The sequence below is a fragment of the Hevea brasiliensis genome, chromosome 7, assembly GCF_030052815.1.
Source record: "Hevea brasiliensis isolate MT/VB/25A 57/8 chromosome 7, ASM3005281v1, whole genome shotgun sequence".
Classification (NCBI taxonomy): domain Eukaryota; kingdom Viridiplantae; phylum Streptophyta; class Magnoliopsida; order Malpighiales; family Euphorbiaceae; genus Hevea; species Hevea brasiliensis.
In genome coordinates this window covers 5,987,776-6,013,712 of record NC_079499.1, presented here as the reverse complement: position 1 = coordinate 6,013,712, position 25,937 = coordinate 5,987,776, and the positions used below count along the sequence as shown (strand labels likewise).

General features: G+C 29.2%; 3 protein-coding genes across 5 annotated transcripts; all 3 read right to left on the bottom strand.

The window, feature by feature from the left end:
• Nucleotides 1–2,159: 2,159 nt before the first annotated feature.
• On the bottom strand, nt 2,160–5,181 carry LOC110652084 (uncharacterized). 3 transcript variants are annotated; one of them, XM_021807583.2, is made up of 6 exons: nt 4,868–5,181; nt 4,042–4,304; nt 3,886–3,958; nt 3,619–3,734; nt 2,795–3,044; nt 2,160–2,409 (listed from the first exon to the last, which is right to left on the bottom strand). In XM_021807583.2, exons 2-5 carry the CDS (start codon nt 4,279–4,281, stop codon nt 2,826–2,828), a joined length of 648 nt encoding a protein of 215 aa, XP_021663275.2. In that variant the 5' UTR covers nt 4,282–4,304; nt 4,868–5,181; the 3' UTR covers nt 2,160–2,409; nt 2,795–2,825. The 3 variants fall into 3 exon arrangements, with proteins under 3 accessions (XP_021663275.2, XP_021663276.2, XP_058005880.1); XM_021807584.2 differs by having other exon boundaries at nt 4,958–5,116; XM_058149897.1 differs by having other exon boundaries at nt 2,160–2,406; nt 4,958–5,116.
• An 889-nt stretch (nt 5,182–6,070) lies between these two features.
• LOC110652083 (uncharacterized) lies at nt 6,071–8,670 on the bottom strand. Its single transcript, XM_058149896.1, has one exon. The coding sequence runs from the start codon at nt 8,292–8,294 to the stop codon at nt 6,510–6,512; it is 1,785 nt and encodes a 594-aa protein (XP_058005879.1). The 5' UTR covers nt 8,295–8,670; the 3' UTR covers nt 6,071–6,509.
• A 951-nt stretch (nt 8,671–9,621) lies between these two features.
• LOC110652082 (RPM1-interacting protein 4) lies at nt 9,622–16,177 on the bottom strand. Its single transcript, XM_021807581.2, has 4 exons — nt 15,799–16,177; nt 10,293–10,868; nt 9,964–10,155; nt 9,622–9,859 (listed from the first exon to the last, which is right to left on the bottom strand). The coding sequence occupies exons 1-4, from the start codon at nt 15,802–15,804 to the stop codon at nt 9,830–9,832; spliced, it is 804 nt and encodes a 267-aa protein (XP_021663273.2). The 5' UTR covers nt 15,805–16,177; the 3' UTR covers nt 9,622–9,829.
• Between the last annotated feature and the right edge of the window lie 9,760 nt (nt 16,178–25,937).

Sequence of the window (25,937 nt, the reverse complement as noted above, 5' to 3'; positions counted from 1 at the left end):
ATATCCTTATTATCCCTGCAAAAGCTATTAATAATACCGGGTTTGGAGGAAGAAAGAAAAATAAAAAAATCTTGAAAATTGCTTGAAATACATTTTGATCATTTCTATTTTGAAATTGGCATTTTAATCCCTAAATTTTTATTGATAAAAAAGATTTTAAGAAATTAAAGTATTTCTATAGTATAATGATTCAAGGACTAAACTTGTTTAACAACAATGAATCAATAGTGTGGAAAAGATTTTTTATATAAATTAATTTTAATTTAAATTTAAAAAGAAAAACTATAAAAAAAATATAGTAGTCAATAAATTATTTTATTGTTGAGAGAGACTAATTAATAATTAATAAAAATTTTAAACACAAATAAACAAAATAAAAAAAAATGTATAATACTCAATTGCACATCAGGCACAAGTAAAGAATGAGTATTTTGACTAAAAGACTTGCAAGATGATTGCCTACCAAGCAGGAGGGGAAAAAAAAAAAAATATTCAAGAAGAAAAAGGAGAAGAAGATGATAATTGCCTACCAACCCTCTTATATGACCAAACATTATCATAGATAAACCTATTACCTATCAGACTAGTAAGTTGTAGTAGCGCTTCTTAAAGCTTATTGTGTTTAGTTGTCACTGTTAATATATAAAATAATTAATAAAAATATATATTATATAATTTATTTTATTAATAAAATAAATAAAAAATTATAAATTTAATTTATTTTATTATTAAAATAAATATATAATTATTAATTTAATATATTATATTATTTATTATATTATTAAAAAAATATATTATTATTGATTTATTACATTATATTATATTATATTATATTATTGATCTTATTGTTAAAATAAGAAAATTATATTCCTTAAAAAAAAATTAAATAATTTTAAAAAAGTAATTATAAAATAATAAAGAAAAAAATTTATAAATTTAAATTTTTAGACGAAAAAAATATATTTTTTCATAATAAATAAATATTTTATATTTCATATTATTAATAAAAAATATTGTAACAAAATTGTAATATGCTAATTAAGGTGTTAAAATTATAAATGAAAAAAAATAAAAGTACACAACATTAATAATATTGATTTTTAAAAAGATAATATAATCTAAATAAAAAATAAAATCAAACAAATTATTAATTGATAAAAACATATTTAAAAATAGACCTGATACAAATTATAATTAATAGATATCATATTAGTTATTTACTAACGGTAAACTATCAACTATATTTTTTTTAAGTTTATCAAACACAACACTTTAATTCATCTGAATGTTTATTAGCTATTACCTACACTAAGGACCTGTTTGATTTAACTATTGAATACAACTGATAACTATTAGCTGATAGTTATTACTGTTAGCTGATAACTAGAAGCTAATGATAGCTCATTTATGTTAATTGTTTGGTAAAACTATGTTTAGCTATTGCTGTTGATATATAAAATAAACAATAAGAACATATATTATATAATTTATTTTATTATTGAAATAAATATAAAATTATAAATTTATTATATTATTAAAATAAAAATATAATTATTAATTTATTATATTATATTATTTATTTTATTATTAAAATAAAAATATAATTAAATTTTTTAAAAAATAATTAAATAATTTAAAAAATATAAATAAAATAATAAAATAATTATTACTGTTAATAAAGAAAATTTTATAATTAATTTTAAGTTTTTAAATATAAATAAATATTTTACGTTATTAATAAAAAATATTTTAACAAAGTTAAAATGTATTAATTAAAATATTAAAATTATAAATAAAAAATATAAAAATATTAATAATATTAATTTTCAAGTTAAATAATATGATCAAAATAAAAAATCAAATCAACTATCAACGAATGAGAAACGACTCTAAAAATAAAGCTGATATAAACTGCAACTATTGGATACATATCAACTATCCATTAGCTATCAATTTTATTTTTTAAAACTTACCACACACTCTAATTCACTTATTTGAGTGTGCACTTAACTGGTGAATCAAGCATCCCCTAAAAAAGTGATCCAAACAAAAGTACCCAACGTTTCACCGGTTATTATCCTGAAAATGTTATATTAATTATCATGAACAGAATAATAAACTTTTTTTTAATAGGGGAATAATAGGATTATAGACTTAAATAAACTAAACATAAATTTCATAGAATTTCTGTTGTCATCTGATTACCTGATAAATTTAGCTCATCAACCATTTGAAGTAAATTTGACCCCAAAAAACAAAATCCACTATTGCCTTTTGGTATATCAATTTGAACCGCACAGGTTAGAGAAAGTCCAAGTTTCAAGTAAAAAAAATACAATAATAATAATCCACATACATGCTACAGCCTCTGTTTCATCCCCCCATCTCATAACTGTTTCTATCAACCTGCTGCAGAAAATGGAGAAAATGAATTAATCATCGCTTTGGGATGAACATAAAGGAGATAAAAATATGTGCACTCATACTAAGAACAAACACATTCGATACTTTTCATAATAAAAGCCATTTTTTAAAATAAATAAATAAATAGGCATTATACTTGAGCATACCATCATTTCTTTTGTCTAATCATTCCACCAATATCCCACAAAATAAACTTAAAGCTCAGATTTTTCATTCTGAGATCCAACACCTCAAGGTGAGTGTGAATGTACTATCATAATGACATCCCACATAACAAATTCTTGAACTACATATATATTGCACATCTACGAGCTGATACTTCTTCTCTATCAAGGAAATTAATCAATTATAAAGAAAAAAGAAAACTTACATGAAATAGCAATTGGCCATAAGCATCTCAATCAACTTGTTGCTGGAAGGAACACCCGAATAAGTTCTTTAACAGCGACTTTTTTCCTACATGTAGGACATTTTCCTTGTACGCTAATAGCAGCCTTAATGCAAGCCTTACAGAAAATATGCCCGCATTTTGTTGATGTCTCCTCAACAAATGGACCCATGCAAATTGGACAATTGAAGGTTGGCTCCTTTGGAGGTTGGGTTGGCTGTACATCATCTCTCTGCCAAAAAACTATAACTGTAAGCCTCACAACTTTAAAAACATCCATTAAAATGAGTGAAATAAACAATGTCCAATCATTAGTCGTACACTATTCTTCCATTCTCCAATGCAATTAATTATGAACTTAATCAACAAAATAAAATTATAACTCCAGCAGCAAAATCCAGGTGCCCAAAGTAATCCCCATCCATTAATGCAAAGATTAAGATCCTAAAAGTTGTGTGAAAGCAACAAGTCAACAGATAAATTCTGTTCATAAAGCCATCAGAGCTACACTAACTCAAATTTAACTACAGCAGTCAGCACGTTTTAACCGCATTTAAGTTTCCTAAATCAAACATTATTTGCAATATCTTTTAGCACAATCAACATAGAAAAATATGGAGGGACACAGAAAAGATCAGGAAGTATGATGGACAAGTTAAAGTATCTCAAGCCAATCATCCACCTTAACAGCATTAAGTATAATGATACATCTCTAAAAACAGTATGCTGTTCTAAAACTCAACAAGAAAACAATGACCAATAGGAGATAGACAAGCGGAGCATAGGCATATGCTTTCAGGTATTACCGTGGAGTTGCTACTGCTTTCCAAATTTACATAATGCTCACAATTGATAATTGTTTGATTTGGTAGAACTCTTCTGCGCTTGTTATGGTTATTATAATTCAACCTAGTTGTTCGTCCTGGAATAAGAAAAGGTACACACTTCAGTTGACAGAACAAGTGAAACAAAGAAACATCATTACCAATCAATGTCACTGAACAAGCACTGTATAATGCCATATAACTACTATGAAATATAATACAGAAAAGGTGAAGGAAATATCATATTACCTGAATCTACATCGACCACAACAGTCCTTCCATGAGTTCTTTGGGCATTGTTTCTTTGGGCATTACTTTTAGCCTAAAATGAAATTAAACAAAACAAAAGGTTTTCGTTCAAAATAAGAACATTAATGGGAAAAGAGAGAGAGACAGAAAGCATACTTCAGCAAAAGCCCTCGGGGAAGATTCAATAACATCATCATCAAAAGCCTCAACATCAATTGTAGTAGGTGGTACAGGCTGCCCTTGTTGGCTTGCTTGCACCCCATGTTGCACATCCTGAGTTGAAGTTCCTTCCTGATCCCTGCTTTCACTTGGAGGCACATTTAAGTCAAGCATTGCCTTCCTCCTCCGATACCCCCTTAACGTAGGGCCTCTCACCCCCTGAGTCTGACTGCTCATGCTCTATTTCCAGCCTTAAAAACCTAAAAATGCATAATCCAAATAAAGGGGAAAAATTAAGGCTTTTTGTCTAATGCATTCACTCAATTATTTTCCTACTCTTTTTAACAAAAAGAAAATTCTAAAGCGCTCAAATTGAATTTCAAAACAGATTAGTGGTACAGTAACACATTCAGAATGAAGCATTAAAAATATAATATTTTAAACCCAGCAGTAAAATTCACATTAAAAGTTCCTACCCTCAATGGTTTCTGCTCCCAAAATTCATAATTTCAGTTTAAATTTCATAATCAACAAAATCAATTTTTTTTCCTGTTTACATAGAAATTCAAATACCGGACTCTACCATACAAATCACGCGATTAATCAACTACGATTTCCATTAACCAAAAAAAAAAAAAAAAAACACTGAGACCCAATCAACACAGATAAGCAAAATCAATTACAATAAACTTAATCTAAGACACAAAAACTAGAGAAAATTAGAGAGAGAGAAAGAGAGAGGCCAATCGAAAAGCCAGTCCGCCGATTAACTGAACAGATGTTTGAACAATCAGAACTTAAAAAACTGAAAGCAGGAATCTACCATTCAATCTAAGACCTTGCAAACCAAATCGATTAACCTACAAATATAAAATTTCAAAGATGAAGAAAGAGACTAAATTCTTTCACGTACAATTTCTAGGGTTTTAAACAGAGAATGAATTGGGAGAGGCAGAAGAAGGAAGAGAAGACTGTGCAGGGCACAAAACGAGAAACAAATTCACTACTTTCGGGTATGTCTCTGTGACAAGCGGGTCGGTGAGGAGAGGCCTGAACGTTGTCCACGTGGCACCACTCGTAAAGTGTTACGTATATCCTTGCATCTACAGCGAGTGCTTTGTCAACGCCTCTAATGGTTTTTCTCGGAGCGTCTTCACTGTGTTGAGTAATTGAGCAATGACCAATTGACTCCGTCATATTTTTTTTTCTTTTAAAAATATTATTTTAATTCGTTGCCTTAATTTCTCTAAGAAAAAATCATTAGTAAATGGTGAAATAGATTTAAAAAGAAAATACTTGAGACAATTTGAAAAACAAAATAAGAAAATTATATTTTATAATTTTTATTTTTGTTTTTTATAAAAAAAAAATTATGACTCTATCAATATTTTCTACGCAAAATAAACAAAAAATTAAAAATTAAAATATTATTAAACACTCCCTTAAATTTAATCGATTGTACATAAATATTATGTTATCGCTATTATAAGAATTTAATTTTAAATTTTTTTATTAATCTTAAATGTATTTTTGTTCCCTAATCATTTAATATAACGTATCCTATAGTTCGATTTTATTTTTTATCAATCACAATTTAAACAAGTATGAATAAAATAATAGAGTTTCAGTAATGTTGTTATATATTATTTTAATTTTTTTTTTACTTTTTACATTTATTATCTAATTTTTAAATAATTATTATCTAGTAATTAAAAAATCAAAATTTGGATTAAATTGATAATAAGTTTAGGTTTAATTCTCTAATTTTAAAAATGAAAAATAAATCTACTAAACCAAAATGAAGAAACCAGTTAACTAATCGATGGTTAGATCAAAATCAGGTACAACTAGCATTCACATTAAATTTTGACCCTCCATATTTTATCCTGCGTCCTCTTGATCATGTTCAGAATATATAATGAGATTTTTTATTCTACCTAATTGCCAATTGGTGATGGCATATAAATATTAAATTCAGAAAGTAATGCAGTCAAATATTTCCCAGATGAAAAATTTATTCACAAGATTTACAGCTAAAGAATAACTACAACATATGATATAAACAAGCAATTACTCGGTTGTATTCTGTCTTTACACAGCAAAATTTGGGATCTTTCCTCTGCTTTCACCACACAAGACAATGGAAGAATGTAAACAAAACTAAAACAAAATACAATTACTATTGTCAATCCGAGATGACAAGAAGCGAGTTGTGGAGAAAGTAGTTAAAAGATAAGGAGGAAAGAATTCTAGATGGACTTGAATCAAATTTGACTTTGCATTTATGAATCATTTCAAACGTTGCAGGAAAAAAGAAAATTAGAGAAACGAACATGTGCCCTTTCCCGAGAGCAACCCCACTAGATTGTAGGGAGAAAGATCAGAATCAGATAAATTCATAAAGAAGGAAAAAAGAGAGAGAGAGAGAGAGAGAGATGTAACTGGACAGTAGACAGAGTTCTCCATCATAGCTTCTCAGTTAATCTAATCATAAAATTATTAACTGCACCTTTATCTAAAACAATCCATGAAGATTCAAACAACTCATGAAAGAACTCGGCTCCACTCTCCTCAACTGCATTTCTGAATGCAACTCCAAAGGCGTTACCTTGAACTGCCCCAAGTCGAGGCTTTCCACAAACCCCAACAATCAACATCTTGTCTGGTTCTTGTGATAAGCATGCGCAAAGCAAGGGCTTTGCCTTAGCTCCTTTCTCTCTCAAGGCATCCATCAAAAAGTAGCAGAATTTAGTCAAAGCTTGTGGGCAACCCAACAACTTTGTGTCCACTGAATCCTCAAGCTTTACCCATCTGAACTTTCCTCCACTTCTGATAGAGCCACTTTTTGTTATTGCTGTACTTCCTTGTCTAAGAATTGCTCGTTGTACCTTGATTGCTTGTTGCATTCCAACTTTCAACTTATCAAGGTTGTTCAAAGACAGTGCATCATATGCCTCCCCAAACTGCTTGGAAGCACAAGAGCCATCAGATACAACGAATGACTCAAGCAATGCAGTAACCCCATAGACCACATCTGCTGCAGACACCCTGGAGCTATAGCCATGAAGCCTCAAGAAACTCCTATAGTAAAATTCAGTAAGACCATATTCAGGTAAAAACCGTTCAAATTCATCTTTCATCTTTCGCTTCACTTCAAGGTTCATGTATTGAAACTTCTGTTGGCAATCCACAAGCGCAAATCCCATTCTTGCAAGGAGAAGTTTTAGCTTTTTCATTCCATTGTCGCTCCACGTCTTCAATTTTGTGGCAATATATGAAGAACACAGCATCGAATCAAACAAACTCCACTCCCTTAATAACATAAGTCGTGGCTCATCTTCATATGCAATCCTTGATGACTCAGGTGCTCGAATCTTTGTTCCATCTTTGAGAGTCACCATAGAAACAGCCTCTAAATTACCCGAACTGTTTATATGTTGCTCAAGCTCCATAACCCCGGCTTGGTACCTCTCATCTGTTAATCTCTCGTGAACAAACTGATCAGTTAGCGAAACACAAGCCAACCAAAGCAATTCATTTGTGTTCTTCCTCAAAGAATGTGATAAGTCAAACATCAACCACCCTGAGGGCTTTCCATGGAAAGTACCCATGTGATAATATTCCCTCTTCAATTTCCTGAAAAGCTGAAGTGGGTCATCTTCATTCTCTTTTGAAACCCTCCTTCGCTTTCTCGACCCACCACTTCCATCCTCTTCGTCCTCACTTTCACTATCTTCCTCCTCTTCACTATCTGAACTGTCACTCTCATCATCACTATTCAACTCGCTCGCATTAGCCAAAGCCGAAACATCAAAATCATAAGCTAAGTCAGCTTGTTGCTCATCATCATGCGTGTAAAGCACAATCACACCGTCATTTTTCTCGCTTAGGTTATGCAAATGGATGGGACGGTGACTGTCAATGACAAAAACACGCACCCCTCGGCCTAAATTGAGTAACCTCCGCAAATCACGCTGGCAACCCCAATTAATTAAGAGGATTGAAGTGGGTTCACTTGATGGTGAACTCATTTCAGCGCCAGCATATTTGTGAATTTCTTCGAAAGAGGAGACGGGATAGCAAGAATAGCGGACAGAATCAGATTCAAGAATATGAAAAATGATTTTAAGAGCACATAGTGAATCAACATCAGAAGTTGAGGGGAATATAAGCAGAGGAGAAATAGATGAAGACGAGACTGATTCACGGAGGTGAGCATAAAAAGACCCTAACCTTTGCTCTCTCACCATAACTACCCAATTGGCGCCACAAATATAAAGAAAGAGAGAGAAGAGGCAGTAAAAGCAACAGCAACGGGACAAGGGACTTCCTTTTTCTGATCTCAAACGGTGAAATTGGAAATTAGAGTGAGACAACGTGGCTAGCTCATAATCTACTCATTTTTCTTGAATTGTAAGGCGCAACAACTCAATTGGGTAAACAGAGATTCAGGGAAATATCACAAAAATGGAAATACAAAACATTTAATCATTCGAATTGCTCAAAAGTAATGAGAGAACTAAAATTAATAAAGATCTTTGAATTTGAAAAAAGAATAACAGGTGAGATGGATCCAATATAGAAACTCGCATAAAGAAAAGTCGTTCTACACCAAGGAGTAGAGATGGGCACCTGAGATTTGTGGACAGAACGAGAAATCCTCTTTCTTTCAACTCTAACATCCGGATCTGTAGAGAGTGCGTGTGGTTTTGAATTCACCGTCAGTTTATGAAATTTAAAATTCAATCTTTGCGCCAAGCTTTGGCGCTAGCTCACATTCTCATACCTTTGGCCAGATCTTGACCTCTAGGGTTAAGATCATATGTACTCGCCCTCAGCGTATCTGTAATATTTTGGCGTATGCCTTGCACTGGCTTACGGTTTTATTTTTTCAAGGAAAAGTATTCTCATCCGATGGTCAAGATATGATGTCTGGTCTAAATCAACTTCATGCCCTTCATTTCAAATCTAAATCAATATATATATATATATATATATATATATATATATATTTTTTTTTTTTTTTTTTTTTTTTAATGAGAAATTAGTGGGAGTGTAATACAATTTGAACATTTAATGTTTCTATATAAGATTCATAAGATTAAATATTTCATCAAATATTATGTTTTTAAAACTATTCACCATTAATTAATGCCAAGTTTCATTAATCAACATTTTATTATGAGACCCACAATAATTTTAACTAAAATGGCAATTGACAATTGGCAACTGAGTGTATACACTCAGTGTAGGTAAAAATTAATTAATTGATTATTTTTGCCTCCAGGCCAGCCTTCCCCTCTTTCCTCTCCTCTATATGTTCACAGTTCTCTCCCTTGAGATGGTGGATTGTTTGTGGAGTATACTTTTGCTAAGCCACTTCAAATTTTGTGTTCTTCAACTTTGCGAGATTACTTTCACAACAATATCTCATGGAAGAGCAAGATGAAAAAGGAAAACATGATATTATATTATATTAGAATTAAAGAATTTGTATCTGGTCCTTAACAGCCAAATATAACTGTGAAAGCTAAACAACATAATGCAAGTAAGCAATCTAAAAGTGGAAAAAAAATATTAGACTGAAAAGAACAAGACTACAGTTCCAGAAAAACGCTGTTTATAATCATAAAATGCCACGCAAATAGAGAGAATATACTCAAAGAAGTTACTGCCACGCAAATAGAGAGAATATACTCAAAGAAGTTACTCTGCATGAAGAGAGACTTCAAAGTATTTACAAGTTCTACACACCACATAATTTTCCACAATGTACTCAAAGACATCACTTTCTGAACCATGGAAAGCAGCAACTCTGAAAATTGGAAAAAGATATTAGGAAATTATATATAAATGATAAGATAATCCACGAGCATGCAAACCAGTGCACTTGGTGATAGACTGAGAGTGATGGCATACCTTGGAGCTGTTGCTGGGGGTTTCCTTACGAGTGTTGCTCATGGATGACTCAGTAGGCATGCCAGGCACTTTACCTGCCTCAATTTGCCTTTCCTCCCTCACTTTGTTGAAAATGTGAGTATAGCCATCAGCTGATGCGGGGTTATTCTCATCCCACTCACCAAATTTAGGAACAGCAGCACCCTTATCAGGCTGCCACACCAGAAAAGCAACAGACATTTCAGTAAAGATTTAAGCTACTTAGTTTAAATAATAATAGTAACAGATCAAAACACATTCAAATGAATACTTGAATAATAAAATTCTGGGGCAGAAGAGAGAAGAATTACACTTTCATCGCCTCTTGGTTTCAATCGGGATCTTCCAGGAGTACCATGGCTACCCTCATATGAACCTTTTCCTTCCCAGGCAGGAGATGGAGCCCCGCTACCTCTCCCTGAAATCTTGGCCTTATGATGCAGTGGGGATTGCTCCATGCTGTTATCAGAACCAATGCTTTGTGCACTTGGTCTTCCAGTCCGTCTTTGGTTTTCACCATAACTTACTCCACGACCACCATAACGCTGGGGTGCTAGCTCATTGCTAGCTCTACGATTCATGTTGTCATGGCGTGCTGGAGAGTCAGTAAACCGTCTGAGGTCACCATCTTCTCTGCTCCTGCGACGCTCGTGTGCCCGTCTAACAGCTCCCTGCCCTGTTGGTTCCTCTGATACAACTCCACCCCCAGAAGAGGGAGCTTGAGCTGAAGCTTCAAAATCTGAGCCTAAATCAGGATTCTCTTGGGGATCATTTGGATTTATCATCTTCCCTTCACCTCGACCCTTTCGAGCCTTTTCAAAGTAGGCTGTGTAAGGAACATTCTCTTCACTTTCCCAATTGCCAAACTTTGGCACGTGCGAATGTTGCTGCCACAATAACAAGATATTGTTACCTAACAGAATGTCATCCATAAAACAACTAATTTTCATCATCGAAAATATAACAGTTCATCGACCAGGATTAGTGAGTCACCGGTCACGTTCACAAAGTAAAAAGATATCTCATTGCTACAAATTGGGTGAATCAAGGCATGCTAATAAACCAGGAACAAAACAATAGAAAGATCCAAAATTCAAAGTAGCTTCAAATATCTGAAAATGAGAGAGGCTGCCTTACACCACCATGATAACCATATATCTTAATATTTCCAGAGCGCAGAAGATGATAAAGGCCACATTCCAACAATGCAGTATATTAGTCACCTCTTATTCTGTTTAATGATTTAAAATTAGATCTACATCTCCCAACAAGCCTCAGATATAAAGCAACTTAAATCATACTGACAGCACAACTGAGGCTGGAATAGCCTATTTGCTATTAAAAGAAAATGTTGCAAACAAGGAGGGAAAAAAAAAAAGCAATGCATGATTGAACATATTACATTTTTACAACAAAAGGTGGGGATGAAATTGAATGCATATAAAAGTAAAATTTAAATATAAGTCATAACTAAAAAATCTGTTTGAACCAGGATTATACAATAATATTAGCACCATCTGGTAAACTAGCTTGTGGACATTACATGTCTGCACATGTAAAATACATATCAAGATTACTTCAAATTGTAGTCTGATGAATAACCCCACCTGCGCCATCAAAACTAGAGCTGAGATTGTGTTTTTCCTGTCAACAGGAAAATTCAGCACGTAAAGGAGAAACAGGTGTTGATGAGGAGAAGTGACATGCAATTTGAATACTACGATAGAAACAATTAGTTTTATGTCTATATGCAATCTATGATTGTGGAGTCCTCTTCAGCATTTTCAAATAGCTTATCAGATAAACCAATGAAAGGAAAAAGAAAATGAGACGGGATTTCAGTCTAGCAAATTCAACTGATATTTCCTTTTCTAGGCCCCTGAAAATCTTTCAGCTCAATCTCCAAACTAAATTCATTTATCAGTGTGACATCAGAAATAGTTAAAGCAATGAATTAGATAAAAATTAGGATCAAGATGAAAAAAAATTATAACTCAATTGTGAAACAAGTACCAATTTGGTTTTCAACTTATGAATACTTCTAGTAGCTAGAACTACAGGCTGACCAGGGTAAGAAAATCCATGTAATACAGGAAAAGAACCAATCCTTCATCTGCACATTAAGTATGCTCGTGCACTGTGAAGTGTAATTAGTCTATTCACCTTCTGAGAGATGCATGATCTATCCAGACTATCCATGCTTCATCTTAGAGGTAGCAAACTAGCAGCTGGGACAAAAATGGATCAATAAAGAGCTAAATTTTAAAGAACTTATGAATTGAAGTGCAATAGTTGCATGTTACTTCATTCTTTCTCTACCAGTAAGTCATAATTTTGAATTGAATCACACCATTCAATCTTTTCATTTGATCCTTTTGTCCATGGTTGATTTGGATTCTTTCTACTTTTCTCAATTTGCTAATCATGGTAGTAAGTTGATCAAGCACCTAAACTATACCAGAATGATGTTCTCTGTTTTGATTGAGGGGAAGCATTACTACAGCATACACAAAATTATTACAAAGAAAATAAGTTATCCCCCAGTTTCCCTGGTGAAATATAGAAAGCCAATCCAAAAACATGAATCTACTCGGTACTTTTTTTTTTATACGTGTCTATTGGAAACAAAGGAAGTTATTCTTGTTGGTCAATCTATTGGGAACACAGGAAGTTATTCTTGTTGGTCAATCTCATCATTTTCATTCCTTCATGATTTTTAAATTGAGTTAGTTTGACAATTTCAACTACCTTCTAGTGACACGGCTGATTACTGTCATTTCACTCCATTTAAAATCACCGGCTGTGTGTCTCATAGTTGGACAACCAGACTAAAGCAGACCAACTTTAACCCATAGGCCTGCAAATGCGTCTTTCCTTATGTGTTACTCTTAGGATGTGTTTGGCAAAAAGTTAAAAAAATCAAGGGTTAAATGTTACCCTTATAAGTTTTAACTTTTAAATAGAGTAATTATTAACCTAGGCGGCTAAGCCCCCCAAGGTTAATATTTAACCTCTTAATGAGGTGAAAAGTTAACTTATTATTTTTAAGTATCCAAATAACATTAATGAAGAGTTAAAAGTTACAGCCATTACTTCTTAATAAAAGTAAGTTTTGTAAGAAAGAATTTCAAAGGAAAATTATAGGTGAGAAAAATAGTAATTCACAAATTCTTCCAAGCAAATTTATAGACTATACCATTTGTTCCTAGTAAGATTTATATGGTCCTTAGCTAGAAAGAAGTTACAAAAAAGCAGAAAAGACAAAAAATGAGGTACAAGAGACTATCTATAACCGTCTACCATGGACACAACACTAGCATCAAAACCATAAAATTTTAGGAGTAAAATGATAATCAAACATTTTGTCAGCATATACCAAAACACTTGAGAATACTCAGAAATAGAAAAATGCCAAAATGGAAAGACAACCATACCAATCATCAAAAGCCAAGATGCTATGTTTTAGATATTCCTAATTCAACAAATACGAAAAGAGAACTGCCAAATAATGCTTACTCACTAGGACATAACAGAGAAGAGAATGTTTACCAGAGTACATATTATGTTTGTCTAATTAGCGAAGCATAAGAATGAATTCAATATTCTAGACTTCCTTAACTAGTATTCACAGGAAATACTAATCAAGCAACTGTCACCTAAAGTCCCTAAACAATCAAAGCATCATTCCTTTTGCCAAATAAGATTGGTTCATTTAGTACAACTAGAGGTAATGTTAGGACCATGTCATGTGTTCAACAGCCAAACCCTTGTACAACAAAACAAGAGGTGTTGTACTTTTACACATTCTTTAATCCTTATCAAAGAAGTGAGAGCATAAATGAAGTAAACTACACAATGTCCTAAGAGAAACCCCTTTTATGCCATATGTTCCTCCTTCCACTGAAAAAGGGCCCTTGGCTCCAGTTTTGAATACAGAAAACTAAATGAAGAAAAGGTGCAAGCTAGTTATGTTAAAAGAAAAATGCAACAAAATGGCATGCTCTACTCCATTGACAATATCTATTACAAGGCAGACCTAGGTGCATTAAACAATATTACACAAAAACACATAATTGTGTTCTCCTCAATAACTACAGAATTTGCACTCTATGAAGAATTCAGACATCCATCATCCATGCACCAAATGGAAGATATAAGACTTTTGATTATGAAATTTCACAGTTCTATTTACAAAAAATAGTCATACCTTATCCAAATACGAATAGATGTATTTTGAAGAAGAAGAAGAAGAATAAGTCAAAGCATGCACATTTGCAAATAAAAAAATTGCTAATCCTAACATCCCCAAACAAAAACACATTTAACCTCTAACAACATAACATACATTAGACAACTAAAAAATACAAATAAAAAAGGGCAATTCAGTTCTCCGCCAAAAAAATTCAACAAAATGACATTTTAAATAAGGAACTCAAGTTAAACTTCTATCATAAACAAGGAAAGCTGGACACAAGTTTTTAAGAAAAGTTGATACATGTCCAATAATGCTTCACCTTTGTTAAAGTGTCGGTCAAATTATAATCAATTCATTTTAATTCGGGCTTATATAAGTGATTAGATTGCTTTACACATCAAAATGACTAGCCAAGTCAATGTTGCAACTTAACCACTTATATATTGCCCTTTTACTTTATATTCTTTCGATGTGGGATTCCAACACTCCCCCCTCAAGTGCAACCACATGGTTGTCACTTGACAATTAATTTGTATTTTTATTTTTAACCCAACACGGGCCCAATTATACAGCCTTATGGGCGGCTGAAACCCACAACCCAGTCCGGGCTCTGATACCATGTTAAATTCGGAGAGAGTGTCGGTCAAATTATAATCAATTCATTTTAATTCGGGCTTATATAAGTGATTAGATTGCTTTACACATCAAAATGACTAGCCAAGTCAATGTTGCAACTTAACCACTTATATATTGCCCTTTTACTTTATATTCTTTCGATGTGGGATTCCAACAACCCTGAACTTGAACCTTAAAATTATACAAGCCATTTATCTCAATGATCGATGTGATATCCCTAGTCTTTATATCTCTTATTGCATCAAGGTACCAAGGGGAAAAAATTCCTTTAAATTAAAGCCAACATGGTCCAACAGAGAGCGTATTGTCACAAACCAAATCAAAACTAGTACATCTCATCAGTCAAAATATTCTATATTAGGATTATTGTCAAGTAAGAACTTGAGATTGTTAATACTTTCCCAAATTATGGTAATTAGGTTATGTTTCATCTACCATTTGTTACTGATGTTGATATCCACCTAATTTGTGTACATATCCATTCCCCGTTTATTTACGCATTACATGATTCCCTTACAAGCTAATAGATCAAGCAAAACTGAGACAGATAAACTGCCAATTTACCCAAAAATTTTGTAAAAATTATTATTACATCTACAAGAAAATGAGGATTCATCAAAGTTCTAATTTTCCATTATGAATTGCGCAGTTAAAAATTCGGTACTAATTCTAATCCATACAATTCATACCCATAAACAGACAAATTAACGAAACCCAGATTACCAGAAAGCCAGTCCAACTATATGACAATCAACAGCTGATAAGAAAACCCAACATTGCCAATCAAGGCAATACAAATTAACATAATCTTCAAATACTACATATGCTGTCTTTGGTCCATAAAAACCAGAAGGGCATATTTTATTTTCTCTTCTGCAACTTTAAGCAACCAAACAGCAAACAATGAAAATAACCCAAACCATATAGACATAAAAGTATGAATAACTAATAATTTGAAAAAGAAAAATTAAAAGGGCAAAACTTACAGCCATTTCCCTTTCCACCAAGGTTGGAAGGAAACCCAGAAAGCAAAGAATAATCGTTTAACCAAAATTCAGCTTTTCCTCCGACAATAGAAGCTCAAATCTCCACCAAAGAACCCTTCAACGACCCAGTAAGAAAAAGAGAGAACTTTACCCACACGGAGAGAAGAGGGAGAGAAAAATCTTTTAAAGAGAGTCCAGAGAGACTTTTTGACAGAGAAAGAGCTTGTTTATAGAGAGGTTTATCAACCATTGACGGGAGCCATGGTAATGTTTGACCATTCTCTGTCCGCGCTCTCTCTCTCTCTCTGTAAAAAAGAAAAAGTCTCAATTTCTTCTCAGCTCAAGGGTCTCTCTCACTCACACCCAAGTCGCCGTGTGTTTACGTATATATACGATCTTCCTTCTCCTTCGTCATTTTCCCGTTGTTGGCAGGTAAGCTTCTATTGCTTCCACTACTGAATTTTGTACATTATCCAATAGAGTAAGCCAATTTGGCGTGGAAGAAGTGAGTTCACACTCTAGTCATAGCCGTGTTTGTAAAAATCCATTTGTGTAGTTGTCCATTCGGGGTTAGAGTTAACGGCGTGACTGTTACTGGCGGCTGACCACCTTAACCTTTAAGCTGCGTTTGTCTTTGTCAGCAGTGAATAGTGTTGTCTTTGTCTGCTTCTGTCCAAACATTTCTGTTGACCTTTCTTTTTCTTTTCTTAAATTATTTTATAAAAATAAATAATTATACATATAATTTTAAAATTAAAAAATAATTTAGATATTATATTTTAAGTGAGATTAGCCAATAAAAATGAAATTTAAAATTTTCATATGATTTTTTATAATTTTTATTAATTAAGCCTTGATTAGAATTCCATTTTTTTAACTTTTCTGTGTACTTTATTATTTATAAATTAAGTTTACACATAAAAAAATACTAATTGTGAATAATATTTAGGAAAATTTACTAAAAAAAATCTCAGCCATTGATAATTTTTACAATTCTACTATATTTCTTTTTTAATAATTTCACTCTAATTTTTAACATCTAATTTAATTTTACTCTACCATCAAAATTAGTTATTAAACTTAACAGTAACACTACATTATCATGTCTAATAAGCATTAAATATTTAATTAATAGTTAATTATGTCCTTAAGTTATCATAATAATCTCTAAATTAAAAAAAAAAAACTTAAGATTTCAAATCTAAAATCGATTCTGTTTCATTATCTCATTCTTCTTCTGCTTCACTGTCTCATGAAATAATGAGACAAATGAGCATAATCGATTTTGAGTTATGAATCCTGAGTTTTCTTTTTAATTTAGAAATTATTATGATAATTTAGAGATAGGGTTAGCATTTAATTATATATTATAATACTTATTAGATATTATGAAGTAGTGTTACTATTAAATTTAACAACTAATTTTCACAGTACAGTAGAATTAAATCGAGTGCAAAAGATTGGGGTGAAATTATTAAAAAAAATGAATAAATTCGTAAAAATGAGCAAAGATTATGGTTTTTTTGGCAATTTATCGTAATATTTGTTTAAAAATTAAATATATTCCATGTAAACTTGAGTTCATATGAGAATAAATTTAATAATAATTATATTAAATATTTATATTAAATTTTATACAAAATTAATTAAAATGTGTATATAAAATATATAAATTTATATATAAATATTTAATTTAATGTTTGATAAATTCATTTTCATATGAGTTGAAGTTTTCATAATTATATTTTAGAAGTTTGAATTATTTTTTTAAATTGTAAATGAAATGAAGAATTAAGAAGGTAGGGGCAAATTGTGGTAATAAAATCCCACATGGAGCATTTTATTTGGCTCATATAACAGTTGTCCACCTGTACTAAACAAGCAAATTCCTTAGTCTCAGCTGGAAAAAGTTTTTTTTTTTTCCTTAAATTATTATTATTATTTTAGCAATTTTCTTAAATTAATGTTTTCTACCAATTGTAAGAATGAAAATGAAAGCTCATGTTTCATGCTTATAATTTCTATTAAGTTTCCAATTTTTTAATGAATTAAAATTGTGAGAATTACTCATCAATGTGATAACCATTCTAAAATAATTTTATTTCTTCTAATATAATAAAAATGATTAAAAGAAAAAATAATTCAGCAATTGAGTATTTATTTTTTAATATGGGAAGTTGAGAATTAAATATTGATAACTTTTTTTTTAAAAAATAAAATATATAAAATATTGAATCTATAATTATTATTGGTATCCTATATTGGTAAATATATTTTATTAAAAATTATTATCCAAATAAAACATAACTTGGAACCTTATTTGTGTTGATCTATATATGTTTTTATTGATATTGCTCATAAAGATTATTTGGATACATTTTAATGATTACAAATGTTAAGATTTGTTTTAAAATATAATTTAGTTTTTATTAATTTAAAATTAATAAATTTATGTTATAATTTTTATTATTATCAATAAAAATATAAAATTTTAAGAGATTAAATTTTAAAATTTTTTAAATCAAAACGTGGTATACTTTAAAATGTCATAGATTAAAAAATAAGTATAGTCATTGTAAAAATATAGGGATTAAAATTATTAATTTTAAAATAATTTGTACTCATTGAAAGTGAAATCACAACAATAATGATTTTTAGAAAGTGTTTAGCTTAATTTATGAGATCAATTTATCAACACCTAATGCTTATAATTTGAACTAATAAATATTTAAAAGTTTTAAACAGTTACGTATTTAATTAAAGTACTTATAAATGACTGATAAATAGTTAATGTGTTTAATAAAGAGTAATTCATGAGCACATTTATTATTAAAATGGCTAAAAATATATTAAAATAAATTAATAATAAAATTTTAAAAATTAAATAAAAATAATATAACAAAATATTTTATCAAAATAATTTATAAATACAAGACTTATCAGCACAAAAATAAAAAATTTAATCCCTTAACTTTTTTATTTATCTTATAAACTTAATTTATAAGCCTGAAATTTATTATAAATAAATAAATTAACTTGTTTTTATGATTTAAAAATTAATCTGATCAATTTATAAGTTAAGACACGTCCGCCTCTTAGTCATTGAAAATGATTTCTTAGTTATTAAAATGATTAAAGGCCCTTAATATGCTAATATAAGTATGTATTTGGATCTAATTATATAAACACTTACATGTACAAAATGATACTAATTAATTACTAGTATAAAAAGCTTTTGGTACTCTTCATTTTAATTTAAAAAAATCACCATATTTTACAAGAATTTTGAAATTAAATATCTTAAAATTTTTAAATGTTAATTTGGGTTTTTTTTTTTGGGAAAAAAAGGTGTCGGTTATCAGTCAATTAATTCTGTAGGGAGACATTCCCATTAATGAGCTAGCATGAAACCCTAACCCTTCAATTAAACCAAATCTTTTACCTATTTCTTTTTTTTAAAAAAAAAAAAAAACTGTGAAGTCAATTCTTGAAATTTCCTTTCATGCTTTTACAAAATATGTCCACATGCAAAGTTAGAAGCTTGGGACTATCCCAATTAAGTTTTCACATGAAGAAGTTTCTCAATTACAAATCTTTTCCTCAACGAAGGACTTGTAGGAACTATTCTTCTCATTAAAGCCCTCTTCTTATCTATTTTTTGGGAGGTTACAACTGAGATTTTATTTTATTTTTTTAACATTACAACTAATTATTTTTATTGATAGCAGCTACTTTCAAATATGTATATGTTTTAAATAGATTTTAAACATATTTCATTATATGTATTATTAATAGATTTTGAGAGAGTAAATCCTTATATTTATACTTATCGTTAGATTTTGAGTTATTATTCTCATTATATCTATTATTATTAGTAAATTTTGAATGAATAAATACTCATATTTATCCTCATCATTAGATTTTGAGTTTTCATGTTTTTTCTTAATAGAGTTTTTTTTAATATTTTATTTTTTTAGAATAATACTTTATGATGTGCAGATATTTTCTTCAAATCTAATTAAATTTGAAGATTATCTGATAAATCTCATTAAAAACTATGTAGTCGAATAGGAAAATATGCAATCCACCTATTAATTAATTTATATATTCTATCAACACTATTAAATTTTTAAAATTTTTTATATTATTTTTTATGTGAGTAGTCAGTTTCTTTTCTTTCTTTATTCTCTTTAAAATCTGTATTATTTGAGTGGTTCTAATAAGTGTTTTCACTGATAGCAACCTCTCCCATTTATTTTCTTTTTTTTTTTTCTAATAACTTATAGATTTGTATAAGTTTTGAACAAATTTTGGATATATTTTTTTGTATCTATGATTATTAATAGATTCTGAGTGAATATGTCCTCATATATTATCTACATTGGTAAATCTTGAGTTTATGTGGTATTTCCTCTCCTTTAATAGAGTTGTTTTGCTTTTTTTTTGTTGATTTTTTTTTTAGAATAGTATTATATGAGTTACTGATTTTTCTTTAATGTGATATCTAAAATTAGATATTATCTAACGAGACTCATAAAAAGTTTATAAACTTGAAGAGTGGAATGTGCAATCTATTATTGGTCGATCTATGTATTATGTCAATACTACTGAATCTTTCAAAAAAATTTATATTATTTTTATTCATACAAAAATATAATATATCAACTTATATTTATCTTCTGTACTCTATTTCTAATTGATGAAATATATTTTTTTCATTATTTAAAGCAAATAAAAATATATAATAATATAATGATGATAATAATAATAACAAATTTTTTTGTTTATTTGTGAATAATAATTTTGCCATTTATTTAAAATTAATACATAATTATTTTCACATATTGTTATTACCTTTTTAAGTATAACACACATATGGTATATGCTTTTATTCATAAATTATGTATGGATATTTTATATAAAAGTATAATACTTATATAAAATTTATCTTTTATTTTAAAAAATAATAAATAATATTTAATCCCTTTCACACCTAAATCTATTTAAAAAAAAAAACAATAGTAAAATATGCTATGTCACTGGCATTACAAATCTGTTTAGTATTACTGTTAGAACTATTATTAAAAAATTATTATTTTTTAAATATATTAATAAGATAGTATTAAAAAATAATTTAAAATTAAATTTAATAAATTTTAATTAAAAAATATTAAAATAATAAAATAATTTTTTTAAATTATTTTTTTAACTGTATATAAAATAATATTTTTTATTAAAAAAATAGATTTTACTTCTAATTTTAATTTCTAATTTTAATATCAAACAAACACAACATAAAATCCAACTCTACCTAATGAAAACTCCAAAAACATATAATTCTTTGAAAACAAGCTAGCAAGATATTTAGACGATGTACTGCAAACTCTATTTAAGAATTGCATCAAGTGCCTATGAGACTCTGCTACTGTTCTTTCACAACCACTTCTTTAACCTACCCACGTTGCAACTTATGCCTGGCTATATTTGGTGCTAGAAAACATGCTATAATAATCCATTTTTATTGAAGAAAAGGGCAGCTCAGCCAATGAAGAACATACCTGTGTGCTGATTTACCATTAATAATGTACAATACAAAACTCTTATAGGTTTTACCATATGCCTAACTGATTTACCAAACTCCATTAATGCTTCAATGCCTTCCTATGATTGATGTCTTCATAGATCTTCCTCTATTGAACTGGCTAGAAGAGGCTTATTATGGTATCCCCATGTGCATGCCTGCACATCAAAATAATTAATGAAGGAGAGGTGCCTGTTGCCTGCTCTTATCTTCACTACTCCCTCATGTTCATTTCAAATATCCCTGTAAATAACTGGTGTACAATTATCTAAAAGTCACACAATATGTTTTTTTAAAGAGTGCAACATTACACTTATTAAACTTATTAAAATTTATTAAATATATTTATTTATTACTAATTTTATATCAGTAACATAAGAAATGATTTTACCTCAGTCTCATTTTAAGTGATGTTTTAAAATTTTTTCTTATCCCATTTAAATTGATTTTTTAGAAAATTAAAAAGTATTAATTATTTTTTTTCTAACTTTACCTTTATCTATTGTTATCTTTGATCCTTATCATCTTTCGCTATTTTAATTAAATATAAGAGTATTTTAATTAATTATTAATATTTTTTATAGGAATGAGATTATTTATTCATTTCCTTAATTCTTAGGAAAAATCTTAAAAAATACTTAAAATGAGATGGAATGAGTATTTTTTTTATGCGATATTGCATATTTTTTTATGTAATATATTACACATTTTTATGTAATATTGATAATTTTTTATGTAAAATTATATTGCACTTGTTAAAAAAACCATGAAAGTAAAATGGGTATGGTTATTGCAAGTTTGTTTTTATATAAAAATGAATTTAGTAATTTTTAATTTAAATATTTATTATGAAATTTATGAAGATTTTATTAAAGTGTACACATACATTAAGTTTGGTTTGGTAAAAAATAAAGGAAAGTAAAATAAGAAGAGAAATTTTCCACCATAAACTTGTTTGGAAAGGGAGAAAGGAAAATAAAGTTGGAAAATATAATGTGTAACCCATAAATAATTTCTCTCCAATTTAGAAAAAAAAAAAAGAAAATGGGTGAAATTACATTTATAACTCTATAATTATTTATTTTAATTGTAAATAAAAAAATAAATATTTTATTAAAAGTATTTAATCTCCTCTTTTATTTTCTTTTCTAATATCTAAATAAACAGAAAAAAATTTCTTTCTTCACTTTTATATTTTCTTCTTATTTGCCTTCATTTATTTGTTTCCCTTAAAACATTTCCTAATATATATAAAAAAAAAAATCAAGTTGAATGGTGACTGAGCTGTTACAAAATTCATTCCAACTTATTTACTAATTGGACAAATTAAATATTATTATAAATTTAAATATAATTTATTTTTTAGGCAAAAGGTTCATTTTTGATCCTTAAACTATTAATCAAAATTTAAATAAGCCCTTAAACTTTTTTTTAGGTTCAAATAAGCCCCTTAACTATTTAAAATGACATTATTAACTCCAATGTTAACAGAGTTACACGACCTACTAGAATACTTTCAATTTCTTCAAATATGGTGCTCATCCCATTTCTATCAAAACTGTTATCTTATACCATCTCTGTTTTAAATGCATCCCTCACTTGAGCAAACATGAATGCATCAGAAAAGGCAAGCAACAGTGATCCTAGGAGAGTTTCTATGGTAGTTTCAGTATTCCCAGCATCTTCATCATCTTCCAAACCATCAATAGAATCACTCAAATATAAATGGATATTCAAGTGTGATTTTGACCATTCTGGGCTATGTACTTCCAAATTGATTTTGAAAGCTTCCCATCATAAATTTCTTGCTACGAAGACATCCCAAAGCCGGTTGGCTCAAATGCTTTGTATTTTAAGGCGCAAAAACATGCAATGGTATGATTTAATTATTAAAGAAAGATCTAAACCTCATATGGATATTCCCAGCGGAGGAAGAAAAACTCTATTCTATCATGCTAAAATTTTATAATGCAGAAAATTTTAGCCAAAAAAAAGAAAAAAGATTTGATGAAAGTATTTACAAAATGACAAAATCTCACTTTGAGCGGATCCTGGACATCTCTATTCTCATCTAGGAACTTGACATTCCACATCATAGCAGCAGCAGTGGTGGTCTGCGCTACAATTACCAGCGTTAACAGGTTATCCATGATATCGAGTCGTCAAGTTTTTCACTGGATGGATATGAATCTCTCTGTAATATGGACTGTAGGAAGTCATCATGGGTCTCCTTTCCTCCTCGTCTATCACCAATCATCCCCCCGAAGGTTTCAATAAGTCTTTGACGTGCCTGTTCTATCTACTCCTATTAGGCATTTATACAACTCAAAGTCAAGAACACAAGTTGAAGATATGTCCATCAAAACTGAATTGCTACCTTGTATCCAGGATTTCCCTTTCTTAATTACCTTAATGCCTTCATAGTAAGTGTCTGGTGCTAGGAATCATGAGAGGAAGGATAACATAGCGTTTGAAACAACAGTGCGATCTCTTTCTATCACTTGTAGCAAGGAATCCTTCATGATACTCATTAGCATATTGGACACTGCATCAAATATCATCTGCATAAAAATTTTTTAGAAATTATTCACTTGACTATAACCAATATTTTACTTGCGAGCTGAATTTAAATCTTTAAGTTCTCTGCGCTAGAAGCACAAGCAAACCAATTACAAAGTCCTTCCTCCTCTTCTTACTTTAAATTGCTTTCTCAAATCAGTGGAACAAAGTTTAAGAGTTGGCCATTTCCCTTTCAATCACTTCACCCATGGAGCTAAGAGATGGAAGTAATGAATTAAGGAATCCCTAATGGGTCTAATGGCTTTGAATTGAAGAGATGACGGATTTTGTTGGAAGAAAATGTCTATTAGTTGTTACGTGACCGCGTGACTAACAACTGGTTTAAGATGAGCCGATATCTATCAAGTTTGATGTTTTTATGTCATTTTAAATAGTTAAGGGGCTTTTTTTGAACCAAACAAAATTTTAAGGACTTATTTAACTTTTAACCAATAATTTAAGAGTCAAAATGGGCTTTTTACCTATTTTCTATTGCAAATTGGTGAAATAATAGCCTTGTTGATCAAATCACAAGTGATGCTTCTAATCTAAAATCCTAAAGTACCTTTAGCTCTAACTCTAATCCTATCAGCCAGACAACCATATTTAACCTCAGCAAGAGTAAATTATACAAATCATTACTCCATTTTTAGATTCTTTTATTTTAATCCCTCAAATTTAATTTATTAAAATAATACTCATTGACTTCACTTTAATGACAAAAAAGCCTCTTATAATTTTTAGTAGTTTGTGCTTAAATTATTTATATTGATCGTAATATTTATCAAATTAAAAAAAATATATTTTATAGATTTATAGTTTTAAATAAATAGATTATAAATTATTGAAGTGTCAATTTATATAATTCGAGTAGAGAGAAAATAGAGGTGAAAGAAATTAATTATAAATATTATAATCAATTAATTAAAAATTTTTTTGATAAATTTTAAATAACAAAAAGAAAATATAATTTTTTAATGTAAATATAAAAATAATATAAAAATGAGTTGATGAATATCACATAAAATTTTGTGTTAATTAAATTAAAAATCATGCAATTTTGTAATATAGATTGAAATTTAATTTTTTATTGTTATCACCTAAATTGAGGCATAATGTACCCAATACTCCAAATAATCATTAACAAAAATAGGGTATAATGGCATAAAGAAAGATATGTGGATTCTTTCCATTTTTAAAAAAAAAAAACAATATTTTCAAGAAAAGATTAGCAAACTTTTCAAATCCCATTAAATGAATGAATAATTTTTATATCTCGTATTTGAACTTTACACATTTTATTTTTATCTCTTAATTTTAATTTATTATTAAAAAAGAATCTCTAAATTTATTTTTAATTTTAAAAAATTCTTATAAACCTATAATAACAAATTTTTAGATTAAAAAACCTCTTTAAGTTTCAATATAACATTTATGAATGAAATTTAGTATTTTTAGAGATGGGTAATTCCCTTTTATAAAAAAAATATAAGTATTTTTGTGATAGGTTTAGATAATAATTAAATTTTTAATATTTTTTTAGTGTGAGAAGAAAGGAATTTAAAAAGTAATTGCATTGATTTTTTTTTATTTGAAAATCTGTTTATAACAAATTAGAAGGATTTTTATGAAATAAAATTAAATTAAAAATTTTTTAAATAATAAATTAAAATTAAAGGATAAAAGTAAAATATAAAGTTAAATTTAAGAACATATTATAAAAATTACTCTAAAATTATTCTTATTTCATTATTAATTTAAGATATAAATTAAATTTATTTTTTAATTTAATAATTTATCTAACTAATATAATTTTTTTTTTCTTCTTCTCTTTAATTTTTTTTTTTTTAACAATTAGCAATGCAAAGGCTTTGTCTGAACGGAAGTACTTTTGAATTATTTTTGAAGAACAGTACAAAGCAAAAGATGTCCATTGTGGTGGACTTTTTAAAGAGGGAGAAAATAAATGAAAGAAAATAAAAATTATTATTATTATTAT

What these genes read in the sequence shown, in the direction of transcription:
- LOC110652084 (XM_021807583.2), bottom strand. Translation starts at nt 4,281, where the DNA reads ATGAGCAGTCAGACTCAGGGGGTGAGAGGCCCTACGTTAAGGGGGTAT. An exon ending in TGTGGTCGATGTAGATTCAG is followed by an intron (nt 3,735 to 3,885) that starts GTAATATGATAT and finishes TTCTTATTCCAG; the next exon opens with GACGAACAACTAGGTTGAAT. An exon ending in AAAGCAGTAGCAACTCCACG is followed by an intron (nt 3,045 to 3,618) that starts GTAATACCTGAA and finishes GTTTTTTGGCAG; the next exon opens with AGAGATGATGTACAGCCAAC.
- LOC110652083 (XM_058149896.1), bottom strand. Translation starts at nt 8,294, where the DNA reads ATGGTGAGAGAGCAAAGGTTAGGGTCTTTTTATGCTCACCTCCGTGAA.
- LOC110652082 (XM_021807581.2), bottom strand. An exon ending in AACCAAGAGGCGATGAAAGT is followed by an intron (nt 10,156 to 10,292) that starts GTAATTCTTCTC and finishes CTGGTGTGGCAG; the next exon opens with CCTGATAAGGGTGCTGCTGT. An exon ending in CCCCCAGCAACAGCTCCAAG is followed by an intron (nt 9,860 to 9,963) that starts GTATGCCATCAC and finishes TCCAATTTTCAG; the next exon opens with AGTTGCTGCTTTCCATGGTT.